This window comes from Equus caballus, chromosome 1, assembly GCF_041296265.1.
Source record: "Equus caballus isolate H_3958 breed thoroughbred chromosome 1, TB-T2T, whole genome shotgun sequence".
NCBI lineage: Eukaryota > Metazoa > Chordata > Mammalia > Perissodactyla > Equidae > Equus > Equus caballus.
The window spans coordinates 170,305,073-170,319,990 of NC_091684.1; the positions used below are offsets into that span (position 1 = coordinate 170,305,073).

At 47.9% G+C, this 14,918-nt stretch overlaps 1 protein-coding gene across 1 annotated transcript; it reads right to left on the bottom strand.

Moving 5' to 3' along the window:
- Positions 1–5,655: 5,655 nt before the first annotated feature.
- KLHL33 (kelch like family member 33) lies at positions 5,656–14,858 on the bottom strand. Its single transcript, XM_005603179.4, has 5 exons — positions 14,787–14,858; positions 13,750–14,505; positions 8,884–9,808; positions 8,601–8,768; positions 5,656–8,493 (listed from the first exon to the last, which is right to left on the bottom strand). Exons 2-5 carry the CDS (start codon positions 14,492–14,494, stop codon positions 7,941–7,943), a joined length of 2,391 nt encoding a protein of 796 aa, XP_005603236.3. The 5' UTR covers positions 14,495–14,505; positions 14,787–14,858; the 3' UTR covers positions 5,656–7,940.
- Positions 14,859–14,918: the final 60 nt, after the last annotated feature.

Sequence of the window (14,918 nt, forward strand, 5' to 3'; positions counted from 1 at the left end):
CTCTGATAAGAAGCTGAGAGGGTGTGAGCCCCTGGGGAACATAAAGGCTGTTGATTTCACTGGACTTTTTTCTCCTTTGTGAATAATTACCTTTAGATTCACAGCTTGTTTTTCTGCTCAGTCTAACCACTGCCAACTTCAAAGCATCACACAAGTTGCAATATATGGACAAGCACTTACTTAGTAGATCCTGGCATCCCAGAGGAGCTCTTCTGGGCCACCTGATAGCCACAGGAGCCAATCAGCAGGTTACAAGCACTTCAGGACGTTCTTTCTTCTGACCCCTCTGACTCAAAACAACGCTACATTTGGTTCCCTGTACTAACATCCCTTTTCCCCTTCCTTCAAGGGACATTTCCCACTGTGAACCTTCCTTCCCTGACAAGTCTCCCTTACCAGGTATAGTAGATTAAAGTAGGCCACAAATTCTTTGCTTCTCCTCCCATTGAGAAGCGGACTCTGATTTCTTCTTGAATCTGGGCTGATTTAGTGACTTGCTTGACCAGTGTATGTGGCAGAAGTGATATTTTGGGACTTCTAAGCCTAGGCCAAAGGAACCTTGTACCTTCTACCCAGGACTCTTGGAATACTCCCTCTGAGGACCCTGAGCTGCTAAGGAAGTCTAATTAGCCTTAGACTGTCACATGGAAAAAGCCACATATAAGTGCTTCAGTTAGCAGTTTCAGTTTAGTTTAGGTTTCTAGCCATCCCCACCAGGGTACCAGACGTGAGCAAAGCTGTCTCGGACCCTCCAAACCAGCCCATCTACCAGCTGCATACAAACAAGTAACTTCCATCGGTAAACATGGAACAGAAGAATCATCTAGCTGAACGCTGCCTAAATTTAAGTGAAACCAGTGACATGTAAAATCATGAGAATTATAGTAAAATGGTTGTTGTTTTAAGTCACTAGGTTTAGGGGAAGTCTTTTATGCAGCGTTAGATAACTGGAACTCTAGATCTGCAACCTCTAAGGCTAGTTTACGTCAGATTCCATTGTGGTCATCCTACTCTCCTTAAACCTTTTCAAGCACCTAATTCCTAACACATTGGTACCATGCAATAGTTCCGTGTATGCAATTGCTCACCTTGGGAGGTGGATTAGCTGAGGTAGATGCCAACCTACGGCCAAACATATCTACGTAGACAAGGACACTCATATCCGTGGAATTGGTTACACTCCTTCAACATTCATTCAACAAATGTTTGTTAATTGGTATCATCAAGTTGGTCAACATCCAGACCAACCCTTGGGATGTTTGCAGTAAGGTCACATTTCCCTAATAGCTGTCCAGCTCCAGGGTTAGGGTCAACAAGTACAAGGAAACACTGTGGTGATCTATAAGGTTCAGCACTCCCCTCACCCTTGTGCCCTAGCATTTGGTCTTTGTAATCAGGGAAATGGCCCTGTTTCTCAGCCTACAGAGGTACTGGGAAGAAGTCTTGACACAAGACAATGAACAGATTCAACATATTGTTCCCATGCACTCTTCTGTCTTTTGCATTAAAATGTAATATCAACTTCCATGCCCTCTTGGGACATTTGCTAAAGAGTATTAGCACTAAATAAGCCCTGCTGTCTAAAATTCAGTCAACAGGTAACTTCAGCACTTGCTCCTTTCATATTAGCAAATATCTGTTTGAACACACTAAGTGGGCAGAAGCCATTTTTGGTGGCAACATTCCAGACTTGTAGCCACTATAAAAACTTACTCAAATTAACTACAGAAGTTACAATGGCCAGGCACTTCAGCCAACCTCATTATCAGAGCACTAGCCTCTGAGCTCCCTTTCTTAGACACACTCTGGAGGCTGCTATAAGACCTGCTGAACTTGTGTAGCCATTTAGGTGATGAGGGGCTGGCTTTGTTACTTTAGCTTTTGGCAAATTCATAAAGAGAAAAAGTGAAACCACCTGGTCTATAGGGTAGGCCATACTACAAGCGGAGAACCCTTAGCACTGCCTCTTGTGAGGTCCTTGGAAGGGGAGTTCCTTGCTGTGGACTATTGATGATCCTAGAGGCTCTAAACGGAGCCTGAATAATCCTGCCTACAGCTTGCTAGCCACGTTTTAGCAGTTGGAGACAAATAGCTATTATCGCTTTCCTAACTGCTCATTCATTTCTCTGTGGATAGTTAGTGCAAAGGGTTCAAATGACTTCCGCAGGTTGAAACAGCTGCTCAGAGACTGAGCTAGGACTAGGACACAAGTCTCTTGATTCCCAGTCCAGTGCTTGGCCACAGTAGTACCTGCTCCCGTTGACATTTTGTTAACATTATTGCCTACAGAAGGCCGCTGTTAAAATGAACTATTTCCCTTTTCATGAAAACATTAGAAGAGTGTGTCAGCAGTCCACAAATCTTGGAAGATGGGGCCTGCCTGAGAAGTACAGACTCACGTCAAAAAAGTAACCATATTGAAACATGATCAGGACAGCTGATCTCACGTAGGATTTGAGCACTGCTTCCGAGTGGACAGGATATTTTGAAGGAAACTTTGGATGTCAAAATAGTGAAGGGACTTGGGGGAACATTTTAATGGCTTGTAGGAATAATGAAACAAAATACAGGAATTAGGATAGTCCCAGGAAGACTGGAATACTTGGCTATAATGTTAGAGTAATCTAAGATGGCGGTGGAGATGGTATAATATAGAATAGTAATTAAATATGCATTCTGGAGTCCAACAGATCTGTGTTTAAATTTTGCTCTGTAATTGATGAGCTGTGTGACCTAGGCTGCAGAATAAGGGAAATAGTCTCATAAATCCTGAATGGAGCAAGCGATGTCCTTGAGTCTGCAGTAAGAATAGATGATGCTGATATGGTAAAGGGGCCAGTCAAGGTCCTCCGTTTGAAAAGTTTCACCTGGTGTATTATACTCAAAACAATCCCTGGCTCCACACATCCTACTAAATGAAACAGATTATTGGATGGAAGAATCCCTTTCTCTGGCTGAGCTTCTTTGAAATTCACAGCGAGGACGTGTTATAGTATTTGGATGTTCGACTCCTCAGAACCATGTCTCTAAGCCTCCAATGCCATTTATCCCCTTTAATTGCTCCCACTTGTAGAGTCCAAGTCTGAGTTTCAAGAATAAAGCCTGCCACTCTATAGAGGTGGATCTATATAGGAGAGGTGGCACAATACAGAAAGCAGGCTCAGAAGTCCTTCTCCCTGAGTTTAAATATATGCTCAACATTTACAAACAGTGTGACCTTGGGTGAGTAAATTACTCCTCTGAGCTTCAGTTTTCTTATCTAAAATGAGGATAATACTAGCACTCACTTTTTATGGGTCATACCTCATTTAAATGAGATAACGTACATAAAGCACTTAGCATACTGCCTGGCGCATAGCAAGCACTTAAAGAATGTTAGCTATAATCTAAAATGAGCAGTGCTCCCTCTGCTATGAGAGAGTTCACTTTCATCAGTGACAGTGTGCTTGAAATGCATGCACTGGGGTTCACATTGCTCATCTGGTGATGAGTCAAGATGGTGTACGTTTAGAAGAACTTTAGGCCCCTAAATGCCTTGGTGGCAGCTGGAGTCCAAATAAACCCACATCCCTATCTCAGGAGCAATGCCAGGCTGGAGTAGCTGGGGATAAACCCTGTATCCTCTATATGGCACTCATGGTCTCAGGGGCCTGTCACTACAACACACTGCCCACCTTGTTTGGCATCACCTAGCTCACTGATCTAAAAGGATGGGGCTTGGGAAATTGATTTCCAGACTACTGGGGCACACTTTTCCAAATGTGCCTAGAGGTCCTTAGGACTATCCCAAACTCTGGGGCTCACAACTGCAATAACATTATTTTTTTTTTTTTTGAGGAAGATTAGCCCTGAGCTACCATCTGCTGCCAATCCTCCTATTTTTGCTGAGGAAGACTGGTCCTGAGCTAACATCCGTGCCCATCTTCCTCTACTTTATATGTGGGATGCCTGCCACAGCATGGCGTGCCAAGCGGTGCCATGTGTGCACCCGGGATCCAAACTGGCAAACCCTGGGTCACTGAAGTGGAACATGCGAACTTAACCGCTGCACCACTGGGCTGGCCCCTACAATAACATTCTTGGTCCTGATGACAGATGAGTCACTTGGAGACTGCCCTCTTGAAAAACCTTCCTCTTCATTATCCAGATGGTGGCACTTGCCTTGGCTTCTTACACTGTATAAAGAAGGGTTTGAATTACATGATCTCCAAAATCTCTGAATCTGAAAGTCCACGATTCTATCAAACAATCTTTCTGTACAGTTTTTCACTCTTTTGGTTGGACATTGTTGGTTTTACAGCCCAGAATGTCTGTCTGGGTAAATAATGGTGATTGGTTTTGCAGCAAGTAGGATTTTCATGTGATTTTTACCCTCCTGTTTTTTTTTTCATTTAAAATATTTCTGCTATCAATCTCTCAGGTGTCTGGGACATAATCTATATAGTGTTTTTGACAGAGAAAATATTGGGAGAAGAGACCAATTAGGTTTCTATTTCAATAGGTCAGAATTACATGATGAGTCAAGAGAAGAAAAAAGATTAGGGGAGAAAAGCTCGAGGTGATTACTAGGGAAAATGATGGTGCCAGCAAAGCATGATGAGTCTGAACTAATGATAGTGGTACATCCAAGTGGATGTGAAAGCTGATGAAAAAAGTCAAACGAGAACCCAGGTGAGTTATTAAGGCTTGAGATAGAGGAGAGGTGAGGAGGAGCATAGAGCAAGATAGAAGAACATGGACAAGCCAGAATTAGGGATAGGAGATAAAGGACCCACATAGGCAATGCGCTTACTGATACTAAAAACCTGTGTGACCAGTCCTCTCCAGTTCCTGAGTCAATCTTGAAAAGATGGGAGCCATAGTAGAAATTCCACCCACACCCACAAAGGCGGTTGAAGGAAGAGTTTGAGGGAAGCTAGGAGGTAAGTGTCTAAAACACCTTGGCTCATTATCTGATTGACCAAAGACAAGAATCCTGGGCCTCTAACACTCACCAAACAGTGGCCTAATTCCTGGATTGCCATGATTGCCTACTCTTTTGGAATGGTTTCTGCCCCAATTCCTGATTCTCACTCAATTCTCCTTCTGGGGTCAAAATACTACCCTGAATCTCAGTCCACTTGGCTAGCGTCCCAACTTGTTTCTTGGCCTATATCAGGCTCCTCCGACTGAAGAATAGACCACTGATTAGCGTTCTGCTTCAAATCAGAGACCTCCTCCTCTCTTCTCACTCCATCTTCAATTTAAAAACTAAATAACAAAAGCTAGAGACTTCTGCAACTAACTACCCCCATCTGCATACTTTTCAACCCTGGGCTGTCAGCTCCACCTGGGTTGGAACCACACTTTCTTGGACACTACGATTAGGCTTTCTGCCACCTCTTTGCATTGGAGAAAGAAGAGAGGGCCCAAGAGAGTGTGCTACCTCTGGAGCCAGGGGAGGAGAAATTTTTAGGGTAAGAGCCAGTTTTCAAGCCAGTCAATTCCTGCAGAAAGATGAAGGAGAATGAAGATGGCCTTAGATCATTTGATTTGATGAGAAGTAGGTCCTGGTGACAATGAGGGAGGGTGATTTCAGTAGTGCAGTGGAGACAGGAGCCAAATTACAGGGGAGTTTGAATGATTTTTATAATAGAGAAAGTCAGACAAGAATGATTCAATCATGGTGAAACCTTTATTTAAGCCTGTCATTGTGTACACATCACAGTGAACATGTTCATAGGAGTTCACCCTAAAGACTCAATCATCGTAGTTTCTCAATGCCTCCAATTTCCTTCTTCCCTGTCTTCTTCAATCTTTCTTCTCTTTTCTCTTATATATCCTACTTACCCCTCCTCATTTTCAACTATGTTCTTAAACAAAGATACAGAAAAAAAACTTAATACAATATTGAAATCTCAAACAAATACACAAAAACATGTCAAGCACCTCCAGGGCCAAGATGAAGAAAGGTGCAAGGGAGGCTCCTTCATCTCATCTTTAGGAGCATAAGAATCTTAATAAATGATGGTAATAGCAAATTGACCCATACAAAGACCTGGCCTGGGGCTGGCCCCGTGGTTGAGTGGTTAAGTTCTTGCGCTCTGCTTTGGCGGCCCAGGGTTTTACTGGTTTGAATCCTGGGTGCGGACCTAGCACCGCTCATCAGGCCGTGTTGAGGTGGCGTCCCACGTACCACAACTAGAAGGACCCACAACTAAAATAAATATATATATATACAACTATGTACTGGGGGGCTTTGGGGAGAAGAAGGAAAAGTGAAAAAATCCTTAAAAAACGAAAATAAAGAACCGGCCCTTCTTTGCCCTGAGCTGCTCAGGGGTCAGAAATGAAACTACCAGATAGGAAAGATTTAGGGGACTTGTGGAGGGAGGGAACAAACAATTGTTAAGTGAAAGCCATTGTCTTCAGAAAGGCCCCAGAGAAGACAGTAGGCTGACAACAGGAGCAGAATTCGCTGAAGAACCTCTGGAATACTGACTTCCTCCTTGCTATGGAGATACAGGGCACTACATGCCCCACTTGCTTCTTTTCTCTGACTGGAATGCCTTCCTTCTGCTCTAACAAGTGAGTTTCCAGGCAGCCTTCAAAATCCAGTTCAAACGGCCCTAATTGATGATGCCTTCCCTAACAGAAGATTTCCCTAGGCAGAGTTCACTCCTCGATCCTCTGGGCTCTTATGCCTCTAAGTATGATGGGTGTGAGGTAAGTGTCCATACCTCTAAGCCCACGGTAAGACTTGTATTTGTTTACAAGTCTGTCTGCTGATCAGGAGCTCTCTGACCTTTGCACCCCTAGTGCCTCATATAGTCCCTGAATAGTAGGTAACTAAAACTGTGAGGGGAAAAAGGAGAAGAGAAAAGAAAGAAGAAAAAAAAAAAATGGAAGAGCAGGATGGAGAAAGGAAGAGCAGGATGGAGGAGGCATCTGATTCAACCTTCCCTGGCCAAGAAAAAGGGAAATGGATTCACCATACTCTGGAAGAAAGGGAGAAAACAGATTTTCTGGGTCTTCTCTGCCTCTCACTCTTCTCTCCACCACTTCCTCCCACAACTTAGGACTTCACACCACAACTGTCCTATTTTCACTCCTGATCCCTCAATTCACCCCAAAGGGAAGGAAAGAAGCCAGTCAGGCTTCTGACTTCTTCCACTCTGTTCCCACAAACCTCGTATCATCCGTTTCCCACCATGGGCGCCTTCGTCCTTTGCCTCTGCCCTCCTCATCTTCCCCATGTGCAGTGCTTCCACCTCATCAGCCTGGCATCTCAGGTCCCTATGCTGTGCCATGTCCAGATGGGAACTTCTGCCTCAGATTGAAAACCAAGAGGCTCTTAGGGACAGCCTGCAGTGTCTGGGCTGAGGAAGTGCTAGACTGGGCCCACGAGTCACGTGAGAAAGAATACTGTCCAGAGGGTTTAGGTGTCCCAGGGATTGGAGAACAGCAAGAAGTGAGTCCTGGAAAAGTGAAGGGCTCAGCAAGTGCTGTCCTTCCCTCTACGTTCCTCAAACTCTTTTGTGGATGGCGTTTCCACCTTTTCCTCCTTGATCCATGGGTCAGAATCATTTTTCTGACTGTCTTCTCATGGCCCCTACACCTTGGTTACTGGAGCTTCTTGACTGTCTTTCCAGCTGGATGCACTTTCCCCACCAAGAGTCTTGTCAGGGCCTGTAAACCTCATGGAGTTGCTCCTGGGGCTCCTCTCTTTACCTAAGTATTCAGCTGCATCCTCTCCCCCAGTGCCCTTTCCCCGGGAATTCTGGAGCCACCTTTTCCTCAGTGAAGATCATATATACAAAAGCAGTTTACGAGTTGGAAAGCACTGTGCTAGAATAAAATACTATCATGAATAAAGCCTTCTCTTTTTCTCCCCATAATCTCTGTCCTTCTCTCATGATGTTTCTCAACATTTCCTCCCCCCATCCTCTGCCACTCCCCACTCACCCAGCAGGTTTGGTTTGGTGACCTGTCGGAACGAAGGCTATGTGCTGCACAGTGGGCAGTGTCAGGATGCAGGCAGGCATCTCAGCCCGAGGCCTTGGCAGAGTTCCCAGGCAGAGCCATCGGCCCAGGCCAGGACAATAAGCATGGATAAGGTGGGAGGGGGCATAAGTACGGTGGCTGTAGCCCCCCAGCACCAGTAGCTCCCCCTGCAGCACAGCACCTGCAGCCCCCACATGGGGGGAGGGTAGGGGTGCCAGGTGAGTCCAGCTATCAGTCCTTAGTTCATAGGCCTCGAAGCTCAGCAGGTCCCCAGTCTCACCTAGCCCACCTGCTACATACAGCCGCCCACCCAGAGCAGCCATGACATGGCCAGCCCGAGGTACCCCCATGGGGCTCAGAAGTGTCCCCGGCTTCTCAAGTTTGGGGTCATAGTGCAGCAATGAGCCCAGGTATTGGCCAGTCCCGCTGCAGCCACCGCTCACGTACAATCGGCCCTCCAAAACTGCAGCTGCATGGGCAAAGCATGGCGCAGGAAGCACAGGTGCCGGCCTAAGGAGAACAGGAACACGATCAGGCAACAATCATCTTCAACTCTCCTTCTCTTCCAAGACCCCTACTCTCTCCCTGAAGCTTAGAAACACCCCTCCCCTGCTCACCTCCAGACATTGAGCTTAGGGTTATAGGTCTCCACAGAGTTCAGGGCAACACCATTGTCTCGTCCACCGAGGGCATAAAGTAGTCCATCCAGTGCGACCAGGGGAAACAAGCTCCGAGCCTGGCACAAAGGTGCCTTCTCCTCCCAGTCCCCTTGACTGGGGTCCCACCTGGATACAGCAGGGCAAGAGATAGGAAGAGTGACCCTTTGAGTCTGTGGTTGCCTGGGCCAGCAATTTCCCTCAGCTGCCCACCTTGGGGCCTGTCACTCTCAGGGGCCCATACCTGAGAGTTGTAGCCAGGGTGTTGGCGTGGCTGTAGAAATCCTGTCCCCCACACACGTAGAGTTCACTTCCTGCCAGGCTTGCAGCCCCATGCCGGAAGCGCCCTGGGGCAGGCAGGGCAGGCAGCCGCCCCCACTCCACAGTTCGAACCAGTCCCACGCCGCAGCAGAAGGCCCGGGCCCACCACACTCCTCGGGATGGCTGTCTCATGGCCATGTCTGATCTGAGTCCATCCCCACCGATCACTACCAGTGCCTGGTCAGGCTCCCTCCGCCTCTCTTGACCTGGAACTTCAGCCTCCACCATCAGCTGATGCAGCAAGTCTGGGGGCAGGGATGGAGGCAGCCCGGCTGCCCTGACCCTCCGCAGCTCCCTGGTGGACATACGGCCAAAGCGGACACATCGAAGCAGGGCCTTGGCTTCTGACTCCTGGGTCTCAGGGTTGGCAGCTAGCCAACACCGTGCAGCCACAAAGGCCTCAAACTCCTCCTGCACGTGTAGCTCGTCGCTGTCCAGGAGCTCAGCCAGGAAGGCAGCCGGTAAAGAAGGGAAAGTGGGGCACAAAGCCACAGCGGGCATGTGGGTGAGGAGGTAGTAATGGGCTTTCCTCCAGAGCCTTTCAAACCCAGGGGCTTCTGCCATGGGGAATAGAGCCAGGCAACGGGCTGGGCTGAGGCCCCGTGCCAAGGCTTTCTGGCACAGGGCCAAGCAGGAAGAGCTCTGGTACTGCAGAGCAGCCTGGGCAGCTCTCAGCAGTCCTGGCCACCTTGCCCGCACAACCCCAGAGTAGGCAAAAGAGACAAGCAGTCGCAGGTCTTGGGCAGAGATGGTGTGCAAAGACACCTCTGTGCCCTGAGATTCCCTCATCCCGCTCAGGAGCATGGCGCCAAAGAACTCGCTGCCACAGGCCAGGGCTGCTCGGTGCACTGCAAGAGGAAGAAGCAGAGGGGAATTCAGAGTGTTGCAAACTGCTAGGCACTAGCCCAACTTCACAACCCCAACTTTGGTCCAACCACCTAAGGCCACAGGCCAAACTGTGGTGTGCATCAGAATACCATGGGGTGCTTGTTCAAATGCAGGTTTCAGGGACCCATGCCCATGATTCTAATTCAGTAGGTCTGGATGGAGACCCTGGGAATTTGTATTTTAACATTTTCAAGTACCCTGTATGATTCTCATGTTAGTTGCCTGAAGACACTTTGATAAACATTGCTTTAGTCTTTTTCATCCAGGTCAATTGGAAAAAGAGTCTTGATGGATCAAGGTGAAAAGATGTTATAGACAGCATTTGCTAAAAGGGGTACAAAATAAACTGCAAAGACTAATGTGCAACTTATATAGGTCTCTCTATATTGTACACAGAATATAGTTCTTTCCTTTACAATGTAAGAGCCACTGACATCAGCCATTCTTAGATTTTACTCAGAAAGTGGTAGCATACTTGGGAATGGCTGTGGCCTGACCTCAACTAACTGCCATCTCCTCTTGCCCAAGATTTAATGCTTAAGATTTCCCATGTATTCTAGCTTTTCTCTGCAGACCCTTCTCTTCATCTCAGTATAGTTCATGGAATCATGACATTTTTAGTCAGAAACCTTCAACATTATCTAGTTCAATTGCTTCTTTTAAGATAAAGAAACTGAGTCCTAGAGAAAGGAAGTAATCTAGTTTCTCTATAATCTAGCCTCCCATGCAGAGGCTATCCGGGCAGATCTTCATCATCCACTGTCGCTGATGTCAGGCTGCAATGAGCACACTTGTTTATCAGTACCCTGCTCATATGCTTGGTGCTCATGACATGGAAACTGTCCTATTAACAAACGCTGTTAAACAATTAGACCTCATGTGCTTCCTAATGTAACTCGGTTTGAGGTACTTGGCATCAAGTACAGAGAATTCTCACCAAAATACTTAACCTAAATCTTATCAAAGCTTTAGATCTAAATTCAAGTTTATAGGAGATTGAGAGGCTAAAGAAACAAGTTAAACAAAACCATGAGGGAAAACGCATATAAATCTAGAAAACGGAGCATTCTATAGGATAACTAACCTTGTTTCTTCAATAAGTCATAAAAACAGGGAGAGAGAACAATACAAGGGTAGTGGAGGGGCTGGCCACATGGCCGAGGGGTTAAGTTCCTGCGCTCCACTTGGGTGGCCCAGGGTTTCGCTGGTTCGGATTCTGGGCACGGACATGGCACCGCTCATCAGACCATGCTGAGGCGGCATCCTACATAGCACAACCAGAGGCACTCACAACTAGAATATACAACTGTGTGCTGGGGGCTTTGGGGAGGAAGAAGAACACTGGCAACAGTTGTTAGCTCAGGTGCCAATCTTTAAAAAAAAAAAAAGAGTAGAGGAAACTTAAGGGATGTACATCTGAGTACAGCAGAGTCCTTGATTGGCTCCCGCGGTGAGCAAACCAACTCTAAGAGACATTTTTTGAACAAGGTCAATTTTGGAAAATGTCAATGTGGATCAGGAAATACTAAGGAATTATTGTTAACTTCGTTAGATGTGATAAAGGTATGGTAGTTATATGAGAAAATGTCCTCTTTTTTTTTTTTCAAAGATTTTATTTTTTTCCTTTTCTCCCCAAAGCCCCCTGGTACATAGTTGTATATTCTTCATTGTGGGTCCTTCTAGTTGTGGCATGTGGGACGCCACCTCAGCGTGGTTCGATGAGCAGGGCCATGTCCGCACCCAGGACCCGAACCAACCAAACAGTGGGCCACCTGCAGCGGAGCGCGCGAACTTAACCACTCGGCCACGGGGCTAGCCCCAAAAATGCCCTCTTTTAAAGAGACACACACTTTTAAAGAGATGAAACAAATATAGTAAAATGTTAATTGTCAAGTCTGGGTGATGGGTGTTTGGGTGTTCTTAATTTTCTCTGTAGTTTGTTACATGTTTGAAATGCTTTATAATAAAAAAGGGGGGGAAATGCTGCTAGAAGTCCTCTCGGGCAGGTCACACAGGGCCACGCTCCCAGTGAGGCTTATGAACCTCAGGCTGCTTTGACCAGTCGTGGCACATTTGCCTCTCTCAAAGGGCAGGTGATGTCGATGCGGCTTTCTGTTGTCTTTTTAAGCAGTAGATAGTTGCTTGGTGCTTCCCAAGTAGTAGACATCAGAGACAGCTTTCAAATATACATTGCCTGAGAAAATCTTCATTTCTCAAAGAAGGTAAGCCATCTCATCTTCCAGATCATCGATCAACCTATAGCTCAGAGCCAATAGCGAGCAGGCTCACAACCACTTGTATTTCCCATCTTACTCATCATTTTTCCCTAGAATTTTAAGTGACAGGTTCACACCATTAAGTTGGAACATTTCTTAGGGAAATGAAAGCAGTGATATAAGTATGTTTAAATTCCAAACCCCAGTGAGAATTTTATAACTATGAAGTTTTAAATTCTCCCTCCATCTAGTGCTATCAGAAATGATAACAAACACTTTAGACATCTGCTACGGGCTGAGTTAGTGTCCCCCCCCACCCCCCCCGCCCAAATTCATACTTTGAAGCCCTAATCCCCAATGTGATGGTATTTGTAGGGGGGGCTTTAGGAGGTAATTAGGTATGAGAGCGGAGCCCTCATGAATGGGATTAGTGCCCTTATAAGAAGAGACACGAGAGAGATCATCTCTCTCTCCCCCATGTGAGGACAGACTTAAAAGATGGCCCTCTGCAAACCAGGAAGAGGACCCTAACAAGAACCTGACCACGCTGGCACCCTGCTTTTGGACTTCCAGCCTCCCAAACTGTGAGAAATAAATCTCCGCTGTGACACCACCCAGTCTATGGCATTTTTGTTACAGTAGCCCAAGGTGACCAAGACAGGCTGCTTTTCCTTCTGAGAGTCCCAGATGCACTTTGGGTCCCAGCCATTCCTCTAATGAGCAGTCGCTATGTGACTTTGGACATGTCTTAAAGTCTGATTTCTTGACCAATAAAGTTTAAGAACTGAGCTAGGTAATCTCTAAACTAATCTCTTTTAGTGTTAAACATTGTGTGTCTGCATTTCGACTTCATTTGCCAGGTCTTATGTGTCTTTGGTTTGGCTGCATAGGAGGCAATGCATGGCCTCGTGAAAGCAGACTGGGCTAGTGGATGTGGGTTTGTATCCTGGTTCTGACCAGTTAACATCTCTGAGTTTAATGTTCTTTATCTGCACCTAGGGATAATGGTACCTACCTCACTAGTTTTCAGTGAGAATTAAAAGATGTGGCATGTGTAAAAATTCCTGGTAGCTCGCGCCTCATTAAGTGTTGGTAGAATCTGAGTAATATTCAACTTATTAAACCCTCCTTAGCGTTCCTAGTGACGAGTTGAATTAACTTCAAAGTGCTATGGCCTGGTGGCCTTAAGATTCTGGCAAAACAGTACCGGACCTTGCTCATTAGCGGTAGGACCCATGCCCGCCATGGTGTCAAGTGCACTAAGGTGAAAGAACAACTCTGAGGTTTTTCCACTGTGTTCCTCTGGCTTTTCCTGTGTCCTAAATAGAAGATGTCAAGAAGGGCCTTTGGTTAATCCCTGTTTGAGTCAATCACTTTCTGCTTGTTCTACTGGCATGGACTATATCCTTAACTCCAGCCAGCTGGATGGAAATCCCCCGTTTCTGGGCGCAGGAAAAGCGATAGCGTGGAAGGTCAGCCTAGTTCTGTCAGTGCGAGGAAAACAACTCAGCCGCGCATGCCCCACTCTCAATGAGTCAGGAGAGACACCAAAGGCTGCCCTAGGGAAATTCTGCCTGCAGTAGAGATCAAAACCACCATGATAGGGATCAAACCACCGGCTGCTAGCACACACCATTCCGGTAGCACATGCACCTACAGTAATGTAATGCCCCGCAGGCCCTCACCCCTCAGCCGGCAGCCGCCTGCCTCCAGCTCCAGGTCACACCCGACGCCCTCTTGGTATAGGAGCTCGATGCTGCGCAGGTTGTCCCTCAGCTCCTCTGCCTGACTGGGCTGCTTTTCATCTTCCCGGGCGCTTCCAGGCCCCTCGTGTCTCCACTGGGCCGCAGCTTTCACCCGGGGCGCTCCCAGGACCTCGGCGGCGACCAGCACATCCCCCAGCGGGGCGGGGCCCAGCACCCCCTCATAGGCAAAGGTCAGCACGGCCTCCCAGGCCCCGGGGGCCACGTCGAGGCTGAAGGGGGATAGCGGATCTCCGCTGCCCAGCAGTCTGTCTTGGAAGAGGCTGCTAACTGCGGCCAAGATCACCCGATGCACCCCGTACACTCGCCCACCGACTGACACCTCTTCGTCTAGCAACAGCCTCTGCTCTCGCAGCCGCTGTGCCTCCGCGAAAAACTGACTCGGATGCTCCTCGCTGCGCAGCCCCTCGGGCTCCTCCGCGTCTTCTTCGTCCTCATCCTCTTCTTCCTCTAGCGACAAGGCTGGAGAGGGAAGGTTCCCCGCGGCCATGGGCCTGGGGCCAGGCTGTTCCAGAGGAAAGGGGGGCAAACCGGGATCCTCGTCCGGGGAAGGAGGCCAGGACGGGGTTCTCGCGGCGGGCAAAGGGGGGCCAAGGCCGTCTTTCTGGACCGGAAGAGAGACGCTCGCCGGGTCCGAGGGACGATGTGCCGAGCCTGAGACGCTCATGACCCGGGTTGCTGTAGGTGAGGAGAGGAAATAGAGGAGGGGGGTCACAGCTGGACCCACAGAGGCCAGAGGAACCTCTGCCTCCAGCCCAGGGACGTGTTAGTCCCTCTCCCTACTTCACCCCCTCCCCCTCCCCCTCCTCCTCCCCCCACCCCATTCTAAGGTCTAGCAGCTAGGCTATACAGTGCAACTATGGGGTTCACGAGGTGCAGTGAAGAGTGCAAGAAGCATGTGTAAAGATCCGGTACCCGGGGGCGTACCCCTCCCATCTTGCCCCCATCCTGATTGTCACCTTCGTTCCACTTGCCCTCTCACTGGAGCCTGCTCTGCTTTGGACCACGAGGCAGAGGGAACTCACTCCACAGCCGGGTCAGTAGCCTCACCCAGCTAATTATAGCTGGCGCTGGCGGGCTAGGGGCTGTGC

Excerpts from the sequence above, each read along its gene's own strand:
- KLHL33 (XM_005603179.4), bottom strand. The coding sequence starts at position 14,494 with ATGAGCGTCTCAGGCTCGGCACATCGTCCCTCGGACCCGGCGAGCGTC. Across the intron at positions 8,769-8,883 it reads ACCCTGGCTACAACTCTCAG|GTGGGACCCCAGTCAAGGGG; the intron begins GTATGGGCCCCT and ends TGCTGTATCCAG. Across the intron at positions 8,494-8,600 it reads CCTAAGCTCAATGTCTGGAG|GCCGGCACCTGTGCTTCCTG; the intron begins GTGAGCAGGGGA and ends TGTTCTCCTTAG.